The sequence below is a fragment of the Pieris napi genome, chromosome 17, assembly GCF_905475465.1.
Source record: "Pieris napi chromosome 17, ilPieNapi1.2, whole genome shotgun sequence".
NCBI classification, from domain to species: Eukaryota; Metazoa; Arthropoda; class Insecta; order Lepidoptera; family Pieridae; genus Pieris; species Pieris napi.
The window spans coordinates 10,001,401-10,018,118 of record NC_062250.1 but is presented as its reverse complement, the minus strand read 5'-3'; the positions used below and the strand labels follow the sequence as shown (position 1 = coordinate 10,018,118).

Here is a 16,718-nt window from a genome sequence, read left to right as displayed (position 1 = left end):
GCGCTTTCATGATAGGACGCGGTGGGAAAGTTTTGTTTGATGGTTGATGTTCAAAATGCTGTTTTCGATTTTGATAATAAGTTTGTTGAGTCCCTTGATTTGTTTTTTGAGTCGAAAAGTCTTGTTTTCTACGAGACGATTCTAGGGTAGTGAATTTCAATTCTAAGAAGTCGATAAACTCTCGTAAAATAGGCAATTCTCGGGGATTATTGACTGATTCAATGTAATCTGCATGGGTCTCTGTGTCGAGTTTTTGTGATAAGATATGAACTATGATGGGGTCCCAGGTGCTTATGTTGACACCTAGGTTCTTTATAGCATTAAGTACCTCGACTGCTGTGTCATGCATCCTCTTGATCTGGATCAATGACTGCTGCTGCATGGTTGGGAGACTGAACAGAATATTCATGTGTGATGTGAATATTAATCTTTGATTATTATACCTATTATTTAGGATTTCCCAACATGTAGTGTAGTTTTCGGAACTGATTTGTAGGTGACGAATTAAATTTTCGGCTTCACCTTTTACCTTGCTCTTCAAAAACTGCATTTTTTGTGCATTTGATAAGGACGGGTTGCGGTCGATTGTTTCTAGGAAAAGGTCCTTGAATGAGGTCCAGTGCTGGTAGTTACCCGTAAAAACTGGAATATCCATTTTGGGCGTAGAATACTCGCGATGTGCAACGGACCATAATTTGCTGTTGATTGATTTGATGTACTCGTTGTGTGTTCGTTCATGTTTAGAAAATATGCTTTGATATACCTCATCCTCACCTTCTTGGTACATGTCGACCTCCCAGTGAAGAGAGTCTATAGCTGACCAGCGCTGCTGTATTGATTTTAGGGTGTATTCAAACTCCCATTTTTCGGACATGCTACTTAAATCTATATTGCTAACGGTTCTCTCGAATGCTTTGAAGTTTGATATCTGCCTTCTAAGGAGCTCCCGAAGTTTCCCGTTGGATTTCAGGGGTTCTACTTGCTGTGCTAGTTCATCTGTGATATTAGACGATGTTTGCTGTTGACTAGGCTGAAGATTATCGAGATCCATGCTGGATTAAACAGTAATATGTTAAGATCTCACTTGATATGCTGTTACTGTTGTGCTGTTGCTCGAACCCGCGCGGTGCTGTCGATGCTGTATGCTGCTGCTGTATGCTGCTGCGTAGCAAGCCTGCCTGGCTCGCCCACAGATAATGATGCTGTTGTGTGGTTAGCCTGCCTGGCCACCTCACGAATGCTGATGCTGATGCTATCCCTGGTAGCAAGCCTGCTAGCTTGCCGAACCAGAACTGATGTATGCTATGATGTATGATGTGTGGGAGCTGGTGTAGCTCACCGCACTAGATGATTTAATACAATGGTGCTAGCACTTCGTACACACGAAACTTTCACGAAAACTCGCGTTCCAGGTCCCGCCTGTACGGAGGCTCGAAGGACCAAAAATGTTCGGGCTGCTGCCAAAACACTTTAATGATATTTAAATAAAAGATTGCTTTGCTCTTAAAAACTAATTTAATGAGTGATCGCGGTGATGGTTGATGATACACTGATGTTATAGAAAAGCGTCGCGCGCAGGCGGCGATCTAACTATATGTACTTATGCTATTTTACAAGGTGTTCGGTTACTTTCCGAACACTTACTTTTTACAAAATATTAGAACTATAGCCATAGAGTGAAATCAACGATAATTTTTTCACATTTTTACACTACGATAATATTTAAACGTAAATTATAAATGTCGTTACTATTCTTTTGTCGTTGACTACTAAGGTTTTCGTACGTCTTGCTCTCCAGCAATCGATACCTCGAATGGCGTCACGAATAAACTATTTGCACAGCCTCGTCGAAATATTTATGACAAGGGATGACTAGGTATGAAAGCTCATTTCTAAACACTTTTGGTGTAATAAAAAAAACGATTTTGTATTTTTAAATAAAAGCTACTGAACATATGGAATTTTATTACGGAAACTTAAATTTATAAAAATGCTAGAAGCTTATTCTTAATGCACCGCCTAAAAGCCAAGTCATCTTCATTAAGGAGTGCAGGGCGGTAACTCTAAGTATTTTGTACAGGATTTTATATTAAAACTTCTAGTAATCGTTTTGCATGGAAATAAGCTACTGAGCAATGGAGAGATTAACATAAATAACTTAAAGAAATCTACATACTTTTATTCGACAATTAACTAAAGCTATAGATGCTGTCCTAATTGTAAAAAGGTGATAGTGGTGCTGGATAAGGTTGACAGATGTGTGACGGATGTCGGAGAAGCGCTAAAAACACACAAAGTACAGCAGGGCAAAGTCTTAGGGTAAGATTAAGATTATATTAAAATGCGCTGAGCGCTGTCGAATATGCCAAATTTCATACAGAAAAAAACCCCAGAGCTCAGACTATGTGTTGTATTCGCCTAGCGCTAAGTCTGGATCCAGTGAAGTCAAATTAAAACTATTCACGAACTCGACTCTCTTATAAAACTAGTTATGTTATTACTAGCAACATAGCTAAAGTCTCTTAACAACACTGTCACTGGATCTGTTCAGTACAGTTATGCACAGTTTTGAGCTGAACTGAAGTCGAGCTACACGGTGCTCACGGTCTCCTCATATCAGCCAAAAGCTCCCTCCTGACCGTCCATAAACATTCTACTCTTTTTAAGGAAAATTCCATTTTTATGTATGACAATGCTCGCCATCAAAGTTCTGGCGACATGGAAGTGCCAGAAGGTGGGAGCCGTCGTTTAGATTGGCCAGCTCGAAGTCCTGACTTCAATCCAATTGATCATTTTTGGGGTGTTCTAAAGAGACGAGTAATATCAGTGCAACCTGCTTCATAAAACATCAGGAATCTAAAAATAATTAATTTAGAAGAGTGAGAACGTATGAACTAAGCGTTATTAAAAACATCATGGATTCACCCTGTGATTTTGGTAAGAGAAGGTAATTATTTTGTTTTTACAATTATAACCTTATTGATTTAAAAAGTAAATAATCTTCTTTCTTTATTGCCGATCACTTCATATTGGCCGAGTATATCGGTTATAAAGAATTACTCAGAAATTAAGAAAACAATTGCCAGAATTCACTTTACGCTTATTAATTTACATGATCATAAATATGTATATATATTATAGTTAGCAGTGTTGGCCTAGTGGCTTCAGCGTGCGACTCTCATACCTGAGGTCGTAGGTTCGATCCCCGGCTGTGCACCAATGGACTTTCTTTCTATGCATTCAACATTTGCTTGAACGGTGAAAGAAAACATCGTGAGGAAACCGACATGTCTTAGACCCAAAAAATCGACGGCGTGTTCACTGGAGGCTGATCACCTACTTGCCTATTAGATTTAAAAATGATCATGAAAAATTCAGAAATCTGAGGCCGAGACCTAAAGAGGTTGTAGCGCCACTGATTTTTTATTATAAATATACCTACAGACTACGTCAGAAACTTAAATTTCATTTAATTAACTACATTCTACCTTAAAACCTAAATTTCCTGTGCCCGTTTTCAATCAAATTATCGAGTTCAACTAAACATGATTTTATTTTTACGGGAATCATTCTGACCTTTAAACTTAATTCACGTCAAAGCAAATGATTAGAGATATAAAACGTCTAAGGAATTTCCACGAGCTGATGTAAGGGTAAAATCTGATTTAATTATATATTTACATCTGGCTTCTCCGATACTGGTGGAATTTAATTTTGTTGGTGACTGAACTGTAACGTTTTGAATAAAACCTCCTTGCTCGCAAATAAAATTATTTTAACGAATTCGTAAATTCCCCGAAGTTCGCTGTTGAAATATAAATTCCATAGGTAATAGAACCTTTTGAACATCGTTTGGTCTGAATCATTAGATAATTAACACTTTGCTGATTATTATTTATATGTTCACATTTAAAATTTACTTATTTATTTAACAAAATACTACTGCCACAGATTACTATTACACTATTATGCTACTATTACTGATTACTCCAAAGCGGTAACTATTCACATTTACATCACATATAATATAACAATACACACACAAGGAAGAAAATAATACAACATTAAACTGATTAAAATATTTAAAAAAAAATAAAGGTCTTTCAGATATCTGCATCGGTTTTAATAATAATTGTTCTTAGTAGGGAAGAAGGTGGACAGCCTTTTAGCTTGTGATCACACATGCCCAGATTTGGGTGTAAAATTTCGTTCCAAAGCTAATGTTTCCACGAGATAATTCCTTTATATTTCGTATGGATGATAAATTCAAGTAAGAATAGTACTCTCATTGTTTTAAAATGAAAATTTTCATTATATAAGGGAATTTAATTAAAAACTAATCTAGTACTTACTGAGGAGAATAATAAACTTCAACTACTTGTTGAGAATAATTTGATTTATTACCGAAGCGTTGAGTTTTCATACCTTAATTAAAGTCCTGAGATAAACAACATTAAATGAAAATAATATCGCATGACGAACCAAACACGAAAGTAATAAGTCACACTATAGGGATTTAAAAGTATCCATGGTTACGCAAACTGAATGAAAATTTGTCTTTTCATATATTAAAATAAAAAATAAAGCGCCTAGAACCTTTTTAGGTCTGGGCCTCAGATTTATGTATCTGTTTCATGATCATTTTTCCAATAAAATAGACAAGTAGGTAATCAGCCTTCTGTGCCTGAACCTCACCGTCGATTTTTACGTCTAATGCAATACGGTTTCCTCACGATGTATACTTATAACATTCTTTTGTGATTGTAACCGAACGTTCAAAACGGCTTGATATAAAATCTTTTATATTCCTAAGTGATGAGGGTGGCCCAAGCCAATGGTTTTTCATTATATGCCATTAAAAAATACATATAACTCTTAATTTTCACTCATCTGCCATCAATCCCCATCCCAATTCCCAATTATATGGCGGAACAACGTCTTCCGGGTCAGATTGTATTAATGCGTTAAGTGCTAATTTGAGCACGGTTGCTTCTGCGTGTGACTTTATGCTAGAGGTCGAATCACCACCATGGACCGTGCAACATTGGACTTGACATTATTTACGTGCGCATTTAACACTCGCTCGTACGTAGGAAAACTTCGGTAGGACATGCCTTAGAGTCCGCGCCACCACTCATTGCCGACGGGAACCCTGGGAACTAAATTTGTCGTTACAGTGAAATATAATTTTATTCGTTTTAAGGTAAAACATTAGAAGCAAATCTTGGAGAGAAGTTCGCGAATTTCATTTTAATTTATGTTACGTTGGGGTAAAATAGCCTTGCACCTAGCACTAGCAACATATTACTACGCTGCGCTAATCGCTAGCGCCGCGTCTATCGGCATTCAGTGGTGGCGCGGACTCTAGGCCTAAAAAGTCGATGGCATGTGTCAGGTGCAGAAGTCTGATTACTCACTTGCCTATTAGAAAAACAAATGATGGTTACCGAAATCTGAAGCCCAGACCTAAAGAGGTTACAACACAGGTTGTTTTGGTATGTCTTAATATATACAGATTACAACATTTGAAAAATATATTCAGCAAGAAAAATAAAATGAGTAATTTCTGCTATAAATTTTCCTTCGTGTTGGTGACACTCATAACTCTAATTTCGACTTCAGCTGCCATGGACCTCTGTAAAAACTTAGAAAAACCGACAAAATCGCTTCTCTGTTTTGCGTCGTAAGACTATAAGACCAAAACTAATCGATGCGGTATTCTTTTTCTAATAAAATTTATGTAAAAACCGATTTTTGTATTCTCTTTGAATAATGTGACGTAGACTTATGTGGAAATAACGCGTCGATCAATAAGGTTTGTTGTACGACTGAATTTAATACAAAATTATACCAATTGCACTTATTTAATTATCGATGCTGGTATTATTTTGCGGATTGTCATATAAATTCTTGTTTGAAAATTTCACGAATTTGTATTTCATATGCTTGTTTTAACAATTATAGAAATAAATGTAAAAATTCTCAAGGTTTGACAAAGTCATTAATAAGTGAAAGTCTTTAGCAGTCTTTAGTCTGTAGTCACAGACTATAAGTTGAATATAGTTATTATCTTTAACTGTGCAAAAAAATATTTAAAGTTATGCCGTAAACGTGCGGCTCTCGTTTCTTATAATAATGTAAGGTGAACAAGACATAATAAATTATTTAACATTTTCCACGTAATTCAGTCTGTTTTAATTAAAGAGTCGACCGTAATTGTTAAAGCCACGTAGCAAGCAATTTGTCAGACAATTTCATAAAGCTGTCTGAGAGAAACAACTTCTCACCGCTTATTAGGTTGTTGTGCAGATGCAAGCGGCGATGCGCTCAGCAATCGATGTAGCCATGGTAACGTCGCCGACGGGGAAACATCATTATATGATACGATACGATAACTCTACGATTCATAAACAAATAATTAATTTAATTAAAAACTTTTGAACAACGCCGTTTTGGAAAAATTAAACATATCCGAATACATCTTTATTAGTTGTTCAATAGTTTATCCTTGAGATGTTTAATTTTTTCAGAACTTCAGAACATTCAGAACAAAATAGATGTGTAAACATGAAGTTATCCTTAAGAATGCGGATGATTGGCAGTAATGCTTCAACTTTATTGAATATTATTATTATTATTCCTCTAAATAACAGCCTTCAATTATTAAACTAGAAATGTATGAGTATAAACCACAGATTTTCAAAAGACGCATTTTTTCTTTAGGTTCTTGACTATCATTTAATTTTAAACATTTTGGAGTATTCATGTTTAAGTTTGGAGAAAACTATTAATTATGTTAGTCTTAAAAATGGTAAAGTATTTTTTTACAAATGCCTTAAAAACAAGAAGAAATTTTTAAGTTTTCAAACCCTTCTTTTAATTACAAAAAAAAACATAGTTTTATACGGTTTATTAAAACAAAATTTTATTATATAAAAAACTTATTCATATCGTAGTCGTATCGTATGGTCTGAAAATATGCACAGAACAATATATCCACAAACGTAGCTAAGTAGCAGCGTCTTCTCTCGATTCCTAACAAGATAATATAGTTTCGCGGTTATGCTTCGCTCGACACATACCGCTAACAATGTTGCCTACTTACAGCTATGAACAGCAATTACCTATCCTCTGTTTTAGGTCATGTCCTTTTCCCCAATATACTATGTATTATATTATTTTCTAATATCGATCTTTTATAAGACAAGACTAAGATCAGCCTTTTTGACTCCATGAAAATAATGTCAGTGTTTCGTTGGGATTTAATCCCTAGCTCACGTTAGTGTTCTTGGCTATCGTGACCCGCTATAGTAATTTATAATTTAACATTGGCTCACGCTTTGTAAAGTGAGCATTGTTTGCTAAAGTGTGTAACGCCTGTCAGAAAGTATTCTTTAGGCTCCGGACCTCCGGATTATTAGCCAAGAAGGTGATGAAAAGCGATGAGGACAGACAAACCTCGTGAGAAAGGGCTTTCTATAAACTTTTAATATTTGGTCCATAAAGTAAATATTTACTACATAACTGATTATGACAATTTATTATTTTTTCATAATCAAATTAATTCCTCTATCGAGCATTGTTACATCCGATCCAAATTACAATGATTTGTCATAAGCAAAATCGGGGCGGCACGAATTTTAAAACAATTTAAATTATGTATAGATAAATATTCTATATGGCCATTAGCAAATGCGACAAAATCGGTGCCGAAATGTATATGTACTCATAAATACGCGATTTATTTATTCGATTAAATTTATTACTGTATGCCCAAACTTTAACAGAGTTGAGTTTGTTAAGCTGTGTTGTAAAGTATTGAGTGCCTACCTTGTTTGTCAAATATCATAATTACATTTGACAGTGACACAATGACGGCTGTCACTGACAAATTGGCGAATGCAGACTATTCATTTTACGTTTCAACTTCAAATGTCAAATGAGCGTGCTTTTGTAAATTGTAACGCTTCGCGTCAGTCTCAGTGTTTGACGCGTAAAGGTATTGTACCGAAAATTTGACTTTTGTGTTTTCAGCTTTGTGTTTGTAAATGTACTTATTTGTAACGTTGTAAGTTGTCTAAAGTTTTAAAAAATTGATTTTATCAATAAAAATCTTCAAGCTGTCCTAATTAGGTACGTGCAGTGCATTACTTACATGTTTTTAAATATGATTCAGCTTTCAATAAGGTAGTCATCCCGGCAAACAACATGTAACCTGTTTGACAGGCGTTGGCTAGAATTGAATTCAGATACAAAGTTATTTTTACAAGAAATTGTCTTTTTCATGATTATAAAATAGCATGTATTCATAAATGTTATCTTACTGTAATCGTATGATTCAGCCCAAATGTATTATCTGGGTGCGGGCTAAACGGTGCTCGGCGTGAGCACGATTATGACAGGCTGATTGTCGAGACTAGCGTACCAATCTAAATCTAAACTCAGTCGGCTTTTCGCGGCCGGTTGGTTTGCTTGTGTCACGGTTAACCTAGTATGAAAAATGGTAGGGTTGTGATTGTATGTTTGTTTTGGTAGTGTTTGTGCATAGTGCTAAGTGATTATCTTGTTACAGGCGGGCAGGATGTTAAAATTCATACGAGGCAAGGGGCAACAACCCTCTGCTGAACGGCAGAAGCTTCAGAATGAGTTGTTCGCTTTCCGTAAGGTGAGTACCTAGTAACTAATGTTGCTGCATTATTCAAGTGTTCTATTCATGTGTCATCTGCTTGGCCTGTATAAGTTATTACTTCTGAAATTTGATTGTTACTATCTCAAAGTTGCAGAACACCATGTTGTTATTCATCTTGAATAACATGCTTATTTCTAAGTACTATAAAATAATATGTTTATAATATTAACGATCCTGTTTTCATATTTTTGACAGTGATGACATGTTAAGTATTTAATATCTCTTCTTTTCCTAGTTTTAATCCTTATGTGTCCTTATTTTTACAAAAGCTCTTCCCTGCACTCCTTTATTCGAGACTTACACTCTTCCAATTTCTTCTGAAAAAGCATATTTTTTATTATTTATTTATATATAAGTGAAAGTAAAGCCTTTGATAAAGCTTTATTTAAAAATTGTATTCATTATTAAATATTTTTTAATACCAGGACATAGCTTACTTATTAACATCAGAATAAATATTTACTGAATAAAAAAAACTACTAATTGATTCACAAATATATTGTTGCTATTAAATATCTTTTTTATTTAACTTAAATCACCAAGCAATTATTATTGTTATCACCCATGGTGTTTGCACAGAGATAAGATGTTTTTATGGTGCTAATAAAATAGGCCAGGGCCACATTTAGGACTTGTGAAATATTTTATTATCTTGTTTAAAATTTGATAGATTTTATGGCTGATAATATAGTTTACCGAAGAATAACAAATGTAATCTATTTTTACATTCTATATTGCTGGCACTTATTGTCAATTTTTTTTAATTATATTTTTTCATAAATTTTAATTTGTGATATAGATGTTTTTACCATGCCTTACATTATATTATTTCAAGTCCCATAAGTATCTTTATAATAAATAACACATACTTTTGCCTTATGATCTTAGAGTTCAGTGTTTGGTAATAGTTAAAAGTATTTGTTACTATTAATGTTGTTGATTTTAAAAATACTAATAAGGCTAGGTTTTGGTGACAAAGATTATAAAAGAATTGTATAACCATTCACTATTGTATGTTGTAAAATAGGTGTGAGGTTCTAAACTCAGGGCAAAAAAAAACCAGGAAAAAACTGGCAGAAGCATCTCTGCTTCAGCGTATTAATGCAAGTCAGACACATGCTTTGATAGGCTGCTAGACTACCTTAGTACTAATACTAGAATTAAAAGTCATGGCCACGTACTGTAACACATTGATTCATATAAGTAGGATTCATTAAATTAGATTCAAGGTTGTAATTGAATATTGACAATACAGTTCAGTATAACAGGAATTAATTATTGAGTCATTCTTTAAATATAACACAATTATTCTTGGCATTTTTAGTTAATGTTATTTATTATTTTATTATACTATTATTATTTATTTTCCATTGCCATGTTGTAAAAAAGTACTAGTTAGTAAGTCTACTAGTAAGTAACTAATAGACACAACATAAACCTGTAGGTTCTAGGTTCATGCCCTGTACAAAGACAAATTCTTGTGTGTACACTAGGCAACAGGAAAATACAGATATTATTCACAGTGAATTGTCATTGTCCCACAGGAATAATTTGACGGGCATAAAAAAATATTTGAAAACAGTTAAGTAGTTCCAACATTTACTTAAATGTAATTAATAATTTTTATCTTTTAATATTATTAGTATTCTACATATTCTTTTCAAGAAAAAAAAAAATTAAAACCTTTCAAATGGGCCAATTTAGTTGGTGCATTTATATGAGTTCTGTGCTCAAATATCACCCCAGAAATATAAATGTCACCTTACTGTAACCACTGTCACGGTTTTTAATTACTTTGAATTAGTTTGATGTCACTATTGCTTTATTAAGGCGTATTTTGAAATGCACAAAAATCTTAAATTATGCTTTTTAGTTATTTGATTGTCATGCCTATGTATTAATTATTTAAAAAAAGAATTTTAAAAAACTTAGGTGCCTATGTTTTTTATGGCGCGTCTAAACGGGCCATGTTTTGCTGCAATTGATGGCTGCACTGTTGGCAACTAATTGTCCGGCCATTAGAAAAATATTTTAATGCAGCTGATGGCCGAACAATCTATGGCTGGGCAATGTGTTGCAATATGTCTGCAATAGTATGGCCCATGATGCAGACTCATAAACGGGCCATACAAACCGGCAACAATGGCTGACGAAATCACACTGATCGCAGCAGCTTATATTGTTTTAAAAAAGAAATAGAAAAAGAAGAGATTGTGGATTCGACCTTACTTAAATAGGCGTGAAACTGTAGACAATTTGAGTCTTGAATTTTAATTAATATTTAATTTAACGTCAAAATGCAGCTGATCGCAAAACACAGAATATAGCAACAGGCACACTTCACTCATAGCAAACGTCATGTCGCGTAGAAAAGGATATACTGTGCCATAACAAAGAGAGTGACTGAAACAACAATAGAACTGGCTGTGCAATATTGCAGTTGAATTCGATAGCCTAGCGATCGTCCGGCCACCCATCGGGGCAATATCGGCCATATGTGGCTATACAAAACATGTTTGGCTATATGGCCGGGACATTACTGCAATATTGCATAGTGTGGCTGCTATTGTTTGCAATGTTGCCGGCCACAGTGTTGCAGCCATCAATTGCAGCAAAACATGGCCCGTTTAGACGCGCCATTACTAAAATAAAAACATGTTATTGAATCAAATTATGTTTACTGGTGTTAAAAAGTGCAAATATTTAGTAGAGCCGAGTGCAAACATTGAGGACGGGCCTTATCGTTCGTAACCGATAAACCGAGATAACGATACATAATCGATAACTTTTTGTGTTATCAGTGAACTCTACATCTTCTATGAATGCCTGGTACATTTAACAAAGAATATATATATTTGTTCTGGTTGATATATATATTATAGAAGTAGGTATCATATAAATAATATGGTATGTACAGTGTACACTCACGTCCAATAAATTATATCTATTATAAGTAGACTTGTGTATATATATATATATATATATATATATATATAGAGAATATATGTTATAAACCGTGCAACCCTATCCGAATATTAACTTCTGACGACTCAGTTGGTACATAGATTACCTTCTTCTGTTCTCATTTCTTTTGATGAAGTACTCAGAGTAATAACGCGTATATAATAATTACGCGTTCTTACGTCTACAAAATAGTAAAGTTTTTCTTAAGAACTCATACTCATATCATATTTCTTTTCCCTGCTTAAGAAACACAAAACATTGTACTAAATAACTCACGGCAACAAAATTTCAACACCGTTCGAGCCGTATCAATGCAAAATTACATCAACATCACCTTGATGACTGGATGTCTTCCACATTCCGTTTCACAAGGCACTTTCTTTTGTGAACTAGCGAACTGGCTTCCCTGAGCGATACGACCTCCTACTAGAGTGTACTCCTCCCTCAAAGGCCGGCAACGCACCCACTAAAAATGCGTGTCCATGATGACCGCATTTTATGTGTGTCCCGTAGGCGCAAACTGTCAGTCTCGTAATTAGTTTTCATAAACTTTTTACATTAATCAAATACCACCACATTATTAATCATACTTCCAGGCAATCTCTGGTCTTATCGTTTATCTATATAACTTGTAGAGCAATAAACCGCACCTAACCTCGCCCATACCGTAATTAATATCGATAAACTGATACTATAAAAATGTACTTGAAGGCATTGAATATCCGTGTTATAGTACCGGTACTGTGGAGTAACTTTATATAACAGTTTTGAGGGTATAGCAAATCTTCTAAATCGTATATAAATTAGATAGCTACCAATAATATAAATTAGGCACCAGTAATATTCATTAGACACCAGTAATATTCATTAGACACCAGTTATATTAATTAGGCACCAGTAATATTAATTGGACACCAGTAATATTCATTAGACACCAGTTATATTAATTAGGCACCAGTAATATTAATTGGACACCAGTAATATTCATTAGACACCAGTTATATTAATTAGTAAACCTCCCTCGATTTCGCAAGCCGCAATACTTTTGTTTCTAGATCGCGTTTACATATGTTATCAGTGCATCACTGATCACGTGTGTGTAACAAATTAATTTGAATGCGATTAATTTTATAATTAATAAAAATTAATTGTTTACAATATACTCCTACAGATTTTTCCAAACCTTTATGGATTTCTTTTTCCATTCGCTTTTATACCCAACTTTTTCTAGGGCGCCCCTTTCTCTTTCTTCTCTTTGGTAATTAACACACCTCATATTTTATTTAGACAGCAGTGCTGAACACTTGTTCCCTATTTATAAAAGCAAAGATGATCAAGAATGACACCGAAACCCCTTAAAAAACATTTTGTTTTTCTATTTCGTAGTAAGTAGTTGTATCGAATTTAGTTGTATAATAATAAAAACGAACGTTCAACGAAGTTGTGACTGGGAAAGTCAAATCTGACAAGGAAACTTTCCCCTTGTCTATTTGACAAGTAGGTTTATATTATCATTCAAGCTTGAATGACTGATAACGCTAGGTTTTCCCGGTACTAAAATATAACCTGTAGTGTAAACGATAACTTTTATGAACAAGAAGAAACTCTGTTTAAATTTAATTTACAATAATTTTGCCAAGTGACACAATTTTAAAAAAGCAAATCAGTTTTTTTTTTTTTTTAGCTCTGTTGGCCTTTATTAAAATGTATTGAATATGCCTAGAGCATAAAATCAAATCAATTCGTCACTTGGTCGTGTACTGGTTTATTTAAGTATGGAAATTCATACGCGTAGAATCAAGTACTGAACTCCAATAAATGATTAGTCCTAATTGGAATATCTCTAGGTAGGTATAGGCCGTTATGGATTATCTGTATAGAATATAGATTATTTTTACGTAAAAGAACTAAGAAATTCTACTAATCCGGCTTCGTTTGAAAGGTTTCTCGGAAAGAGTATCTTATCATTGTCATGACAATAATGTTTACGTGGAAATAGGTGTGAATCATCATTTCACCTATTTAGGTTATCCGACTTGTTTATAAATCTTTTGACTATAGAAAATCCATAAAGAGCTCTAGCATGAATAGACAATAGAGGACGGCTTTATGAGGGCCGCTAGACTAAACATTTTAATAGATTATGTCTAAGGCGCTGCTATACACCCGAAAAAATCAGTCTGTGCATCAAGTTAAATGTTAACAAAATTCGATTAAGAAGTGCTTGGCTACCAACTTCGTTTTGGCAGCAAGCATACAAAATATGATGTATTGCTTTATCGATAAATTTGAACCGATTCAATAACTCCCTTCTCAATCAACTAAAGATCTGCTTAGCTACTTTGGCCTTATTGCCAGGAGAGCACCGAATGTCCTCAAGAAGTTGAGGACATTAGTAGGAAGGAGTGATGGCAGGAGAAGTCGGGGTCGATCACCTACCCGTTGGTCTGACCAAATAAAGAGAATTATTGTTCTCAACTTCCCTAATGCACTGAGATAAGCTGGTGATAGAGTGGTGTGGAGGCAGTAGGTCGACGTATCGGTTAGAGCTTTTCAAGACAAGCACGACCTTTAGTAATCACTACGAAGAAGAATATCGATAAATATACAGTGTAAACTATATAACGACAATCAAGGAACTGTGCGTTTTTTGATGTTACAATGAGTTGTCGTTAAATAGAAAGAAGAAAAATCGTAGAAAAAGAAAAAGTTTATTTCAGACTAGTGTTAGCAATTACATAAAAAACAATTGAGTGCTAAGGGGATTAGTCGTTAAATCAAGGGACGTTACATGGAGTTAACACTGTATTCAGTGCGATGCATTTTGCATAAAGATTTTTTTTGATACGGTGAAGAGTGAATCGGTTATGTTTTAGGCTGTGTTAAAAGCTAATCCAAAATACATAGAGGGCATTATAGTGCTGTGTGGTGATCTGTGACGACTCAGTTGTTGTTTACGATTAATAAGACCTTTTTAATCTTTGTAACATAGTCTGGAATGATTGTATGGATTCTTGTATTACGAAAATTAGGTTAATCGAACTTACTAAATAGAACACAAGAACAAAGTGTCTTCCCTTTAATAGAGACTGTAAGTAGTGTTATTGGACACTTTCTTATGTTGAATATCCTTTGTATTAAATTAGGTTAGACTTAAATTACTTATTAGTCTTAAGTTAGGCTAGATTGTAATGTTCCATGATGTCTTAGTAAAGACACATGTATATAAAAAAAAAATCGAACTTACTCATAAAGAAATGTGTAAAGGATTAAGGACAATACATTTTGACAGTTTTTTTAAATTGTGATTTATGCCTTTAAATCAGGGTTTAAAATGATTTTTTTTATTTAATGAACCGTAATTAAGACTGGTAGTACAACAATGTGATTAATTGTGAACATAAACTTATCATTGGTTATGAACCAGTTTTAATAATACTTGTCACTTGATCGAATATGTATATCGATCTCATAGGCCGAGATTCTGTTATAAATGATTAATGATTACTTGGCATGTGCATTTAATATAAAGGTAACTATTGCGTCATGACTACAAAGATTTTACAAGAGTGTTATTAAAAATTACGTTGATTATTAATTAGTTAAAAGTTACCCTATTAGATAAATTGTGATAGAGTTTAGAAAGATTAAATTATATGGCATTTCTTGCCTGTTTTTAACAATTGTATTAAGAAATCCTTAACAAAAACATGGCATTCGAGAATGGCCCTTTAAGAATAGTTTTAGATCTAGAATACGCAATTATATAATAATATAATAGCACTACGTTTCCACAGCTTGTACTGTATATTTTTAAATGTTAATAAAAATATCGGCCCATATAAAATACATACAAAAAATTTTATATCGCCTTAGCGGTTGTATTATTTTATCACGCCCCAAGTTACCTCAAGCTGATGTTTACGAATTTTCCTTTAATAATTATATATTTCAAGCAAATATAATAATAATTACGTCCTCGTAAGTAAATATTCATGATCTTGTAAGACTTTCTACTTTCCCTTTGTGGTTTATTTGTGGCGAAGGTATCTTAGTTATACGATAGTGGTGTGGTGATGGTTTCAAATACCATAAAGTTAGTTCTAGATATCTGAAAGAAAAACTGTTCAGTTAAATTTCCACCGTGGCTCACATATAGTGGAAAACATTTTTTTTTTTTCATAAATAAAATGAATATGATTTTTTACTTATCCTACCTTTTAAGTAGCTACATACCAACATAGGGACATTGCTTGGCTACCCCATAGAGATTATTCGCTCATCCGGAATAAAAACTTTAGTAGTAATGTTTTTTCAAAATTTCATTCCATATAAACTTCCTCAAAGTTTAAGGAATAAATCAATATTTTTATTATAGTTTTTATTTATATTAGATATCTATTGTGAAGATTCCCAAATATATTCTGATGAAACATATCTTTGCTTTGTCTTTGTAAGGACGGTAATAATTTCATATTTGATTGTCTTTCATAGTAATAACAAAGCTTTTAAATCACATTAACACCCTTTTAAAATGGGTGCAGTGTTTTACTGTGGGGATGACGTAATTTAATACATTACTGGCCTGTTACTATGTGTAACAGATATAAACTTTGTAGTACTGCTTTGCTACCGCGCCCAAATATTAAAGATTATTAAACAGAAATATTGTTTTGTGGTTACCTCAAATTAATAATAAAAGTATCATAACCAACGGTGTTGACCTAGTGGCTTCAGCGTGCGACTCTCATACCTAAGGTCATAGGTTCGATCCCCGACTGTGCACCAATGGACTTTCTTTCTATATGCGCGTTTAACATTTGAAAAATGTCGACGGCGTGTTCAGGCACTGGAGCTCACCTACTTGCCTATTAGATTTAAAAAAATATCATGAAACAGATTCAGAAATCTGAGGCCAAGCCCTAAAGAGGTTGCAACTGATTATTATTATTATTAGTATCATAACCAGCCATTACAACAAGTTCAGATCGACTTGTTTTTGTTTATATTCAATTTAGTGAAAGTATTTTCTCGAAATTGAAAGTTTAGCACTTAAGTCCTTAAA

General features: G+C 33.9%; 1 protein-coding gene across 5 annotated transcripts in view; it reads left to right on the top strand.

The window, feature by feature from the left end:
• Positions 1-7,977: 7,977 nt before the first annotated feature.
• Positions 7,978-16,718, top strand: part of LOC125057733 (lethal(2) giant larvae protein) — a 55,084-nt gene continuing 46,343 nt past the window's right edge. For 4 of the 5 annotated variants that reach the window (XM_047661596.1, XM_047661598.1, XM_047661594.1 and 1 more), the window contains exons 1-2: positions 8,368-8,503; positions 8,573-8,665. In XM_047661596.1, coding sequence (XP_047517552.1) covers positions 8,501-8,503; positions 8,573-8,665 — 96 coding nt within the window. In that variant the 5' untranslated portion in view covers positions 8,368-8,500. Of the gene's footprint in view, positions 8,134-8,367; positions 8,504-8,572; positions 8,666-16,718 lie in introns of those variants that run through there. The other variant, XM_047661595.1, reaches the window with a different exon arrangement.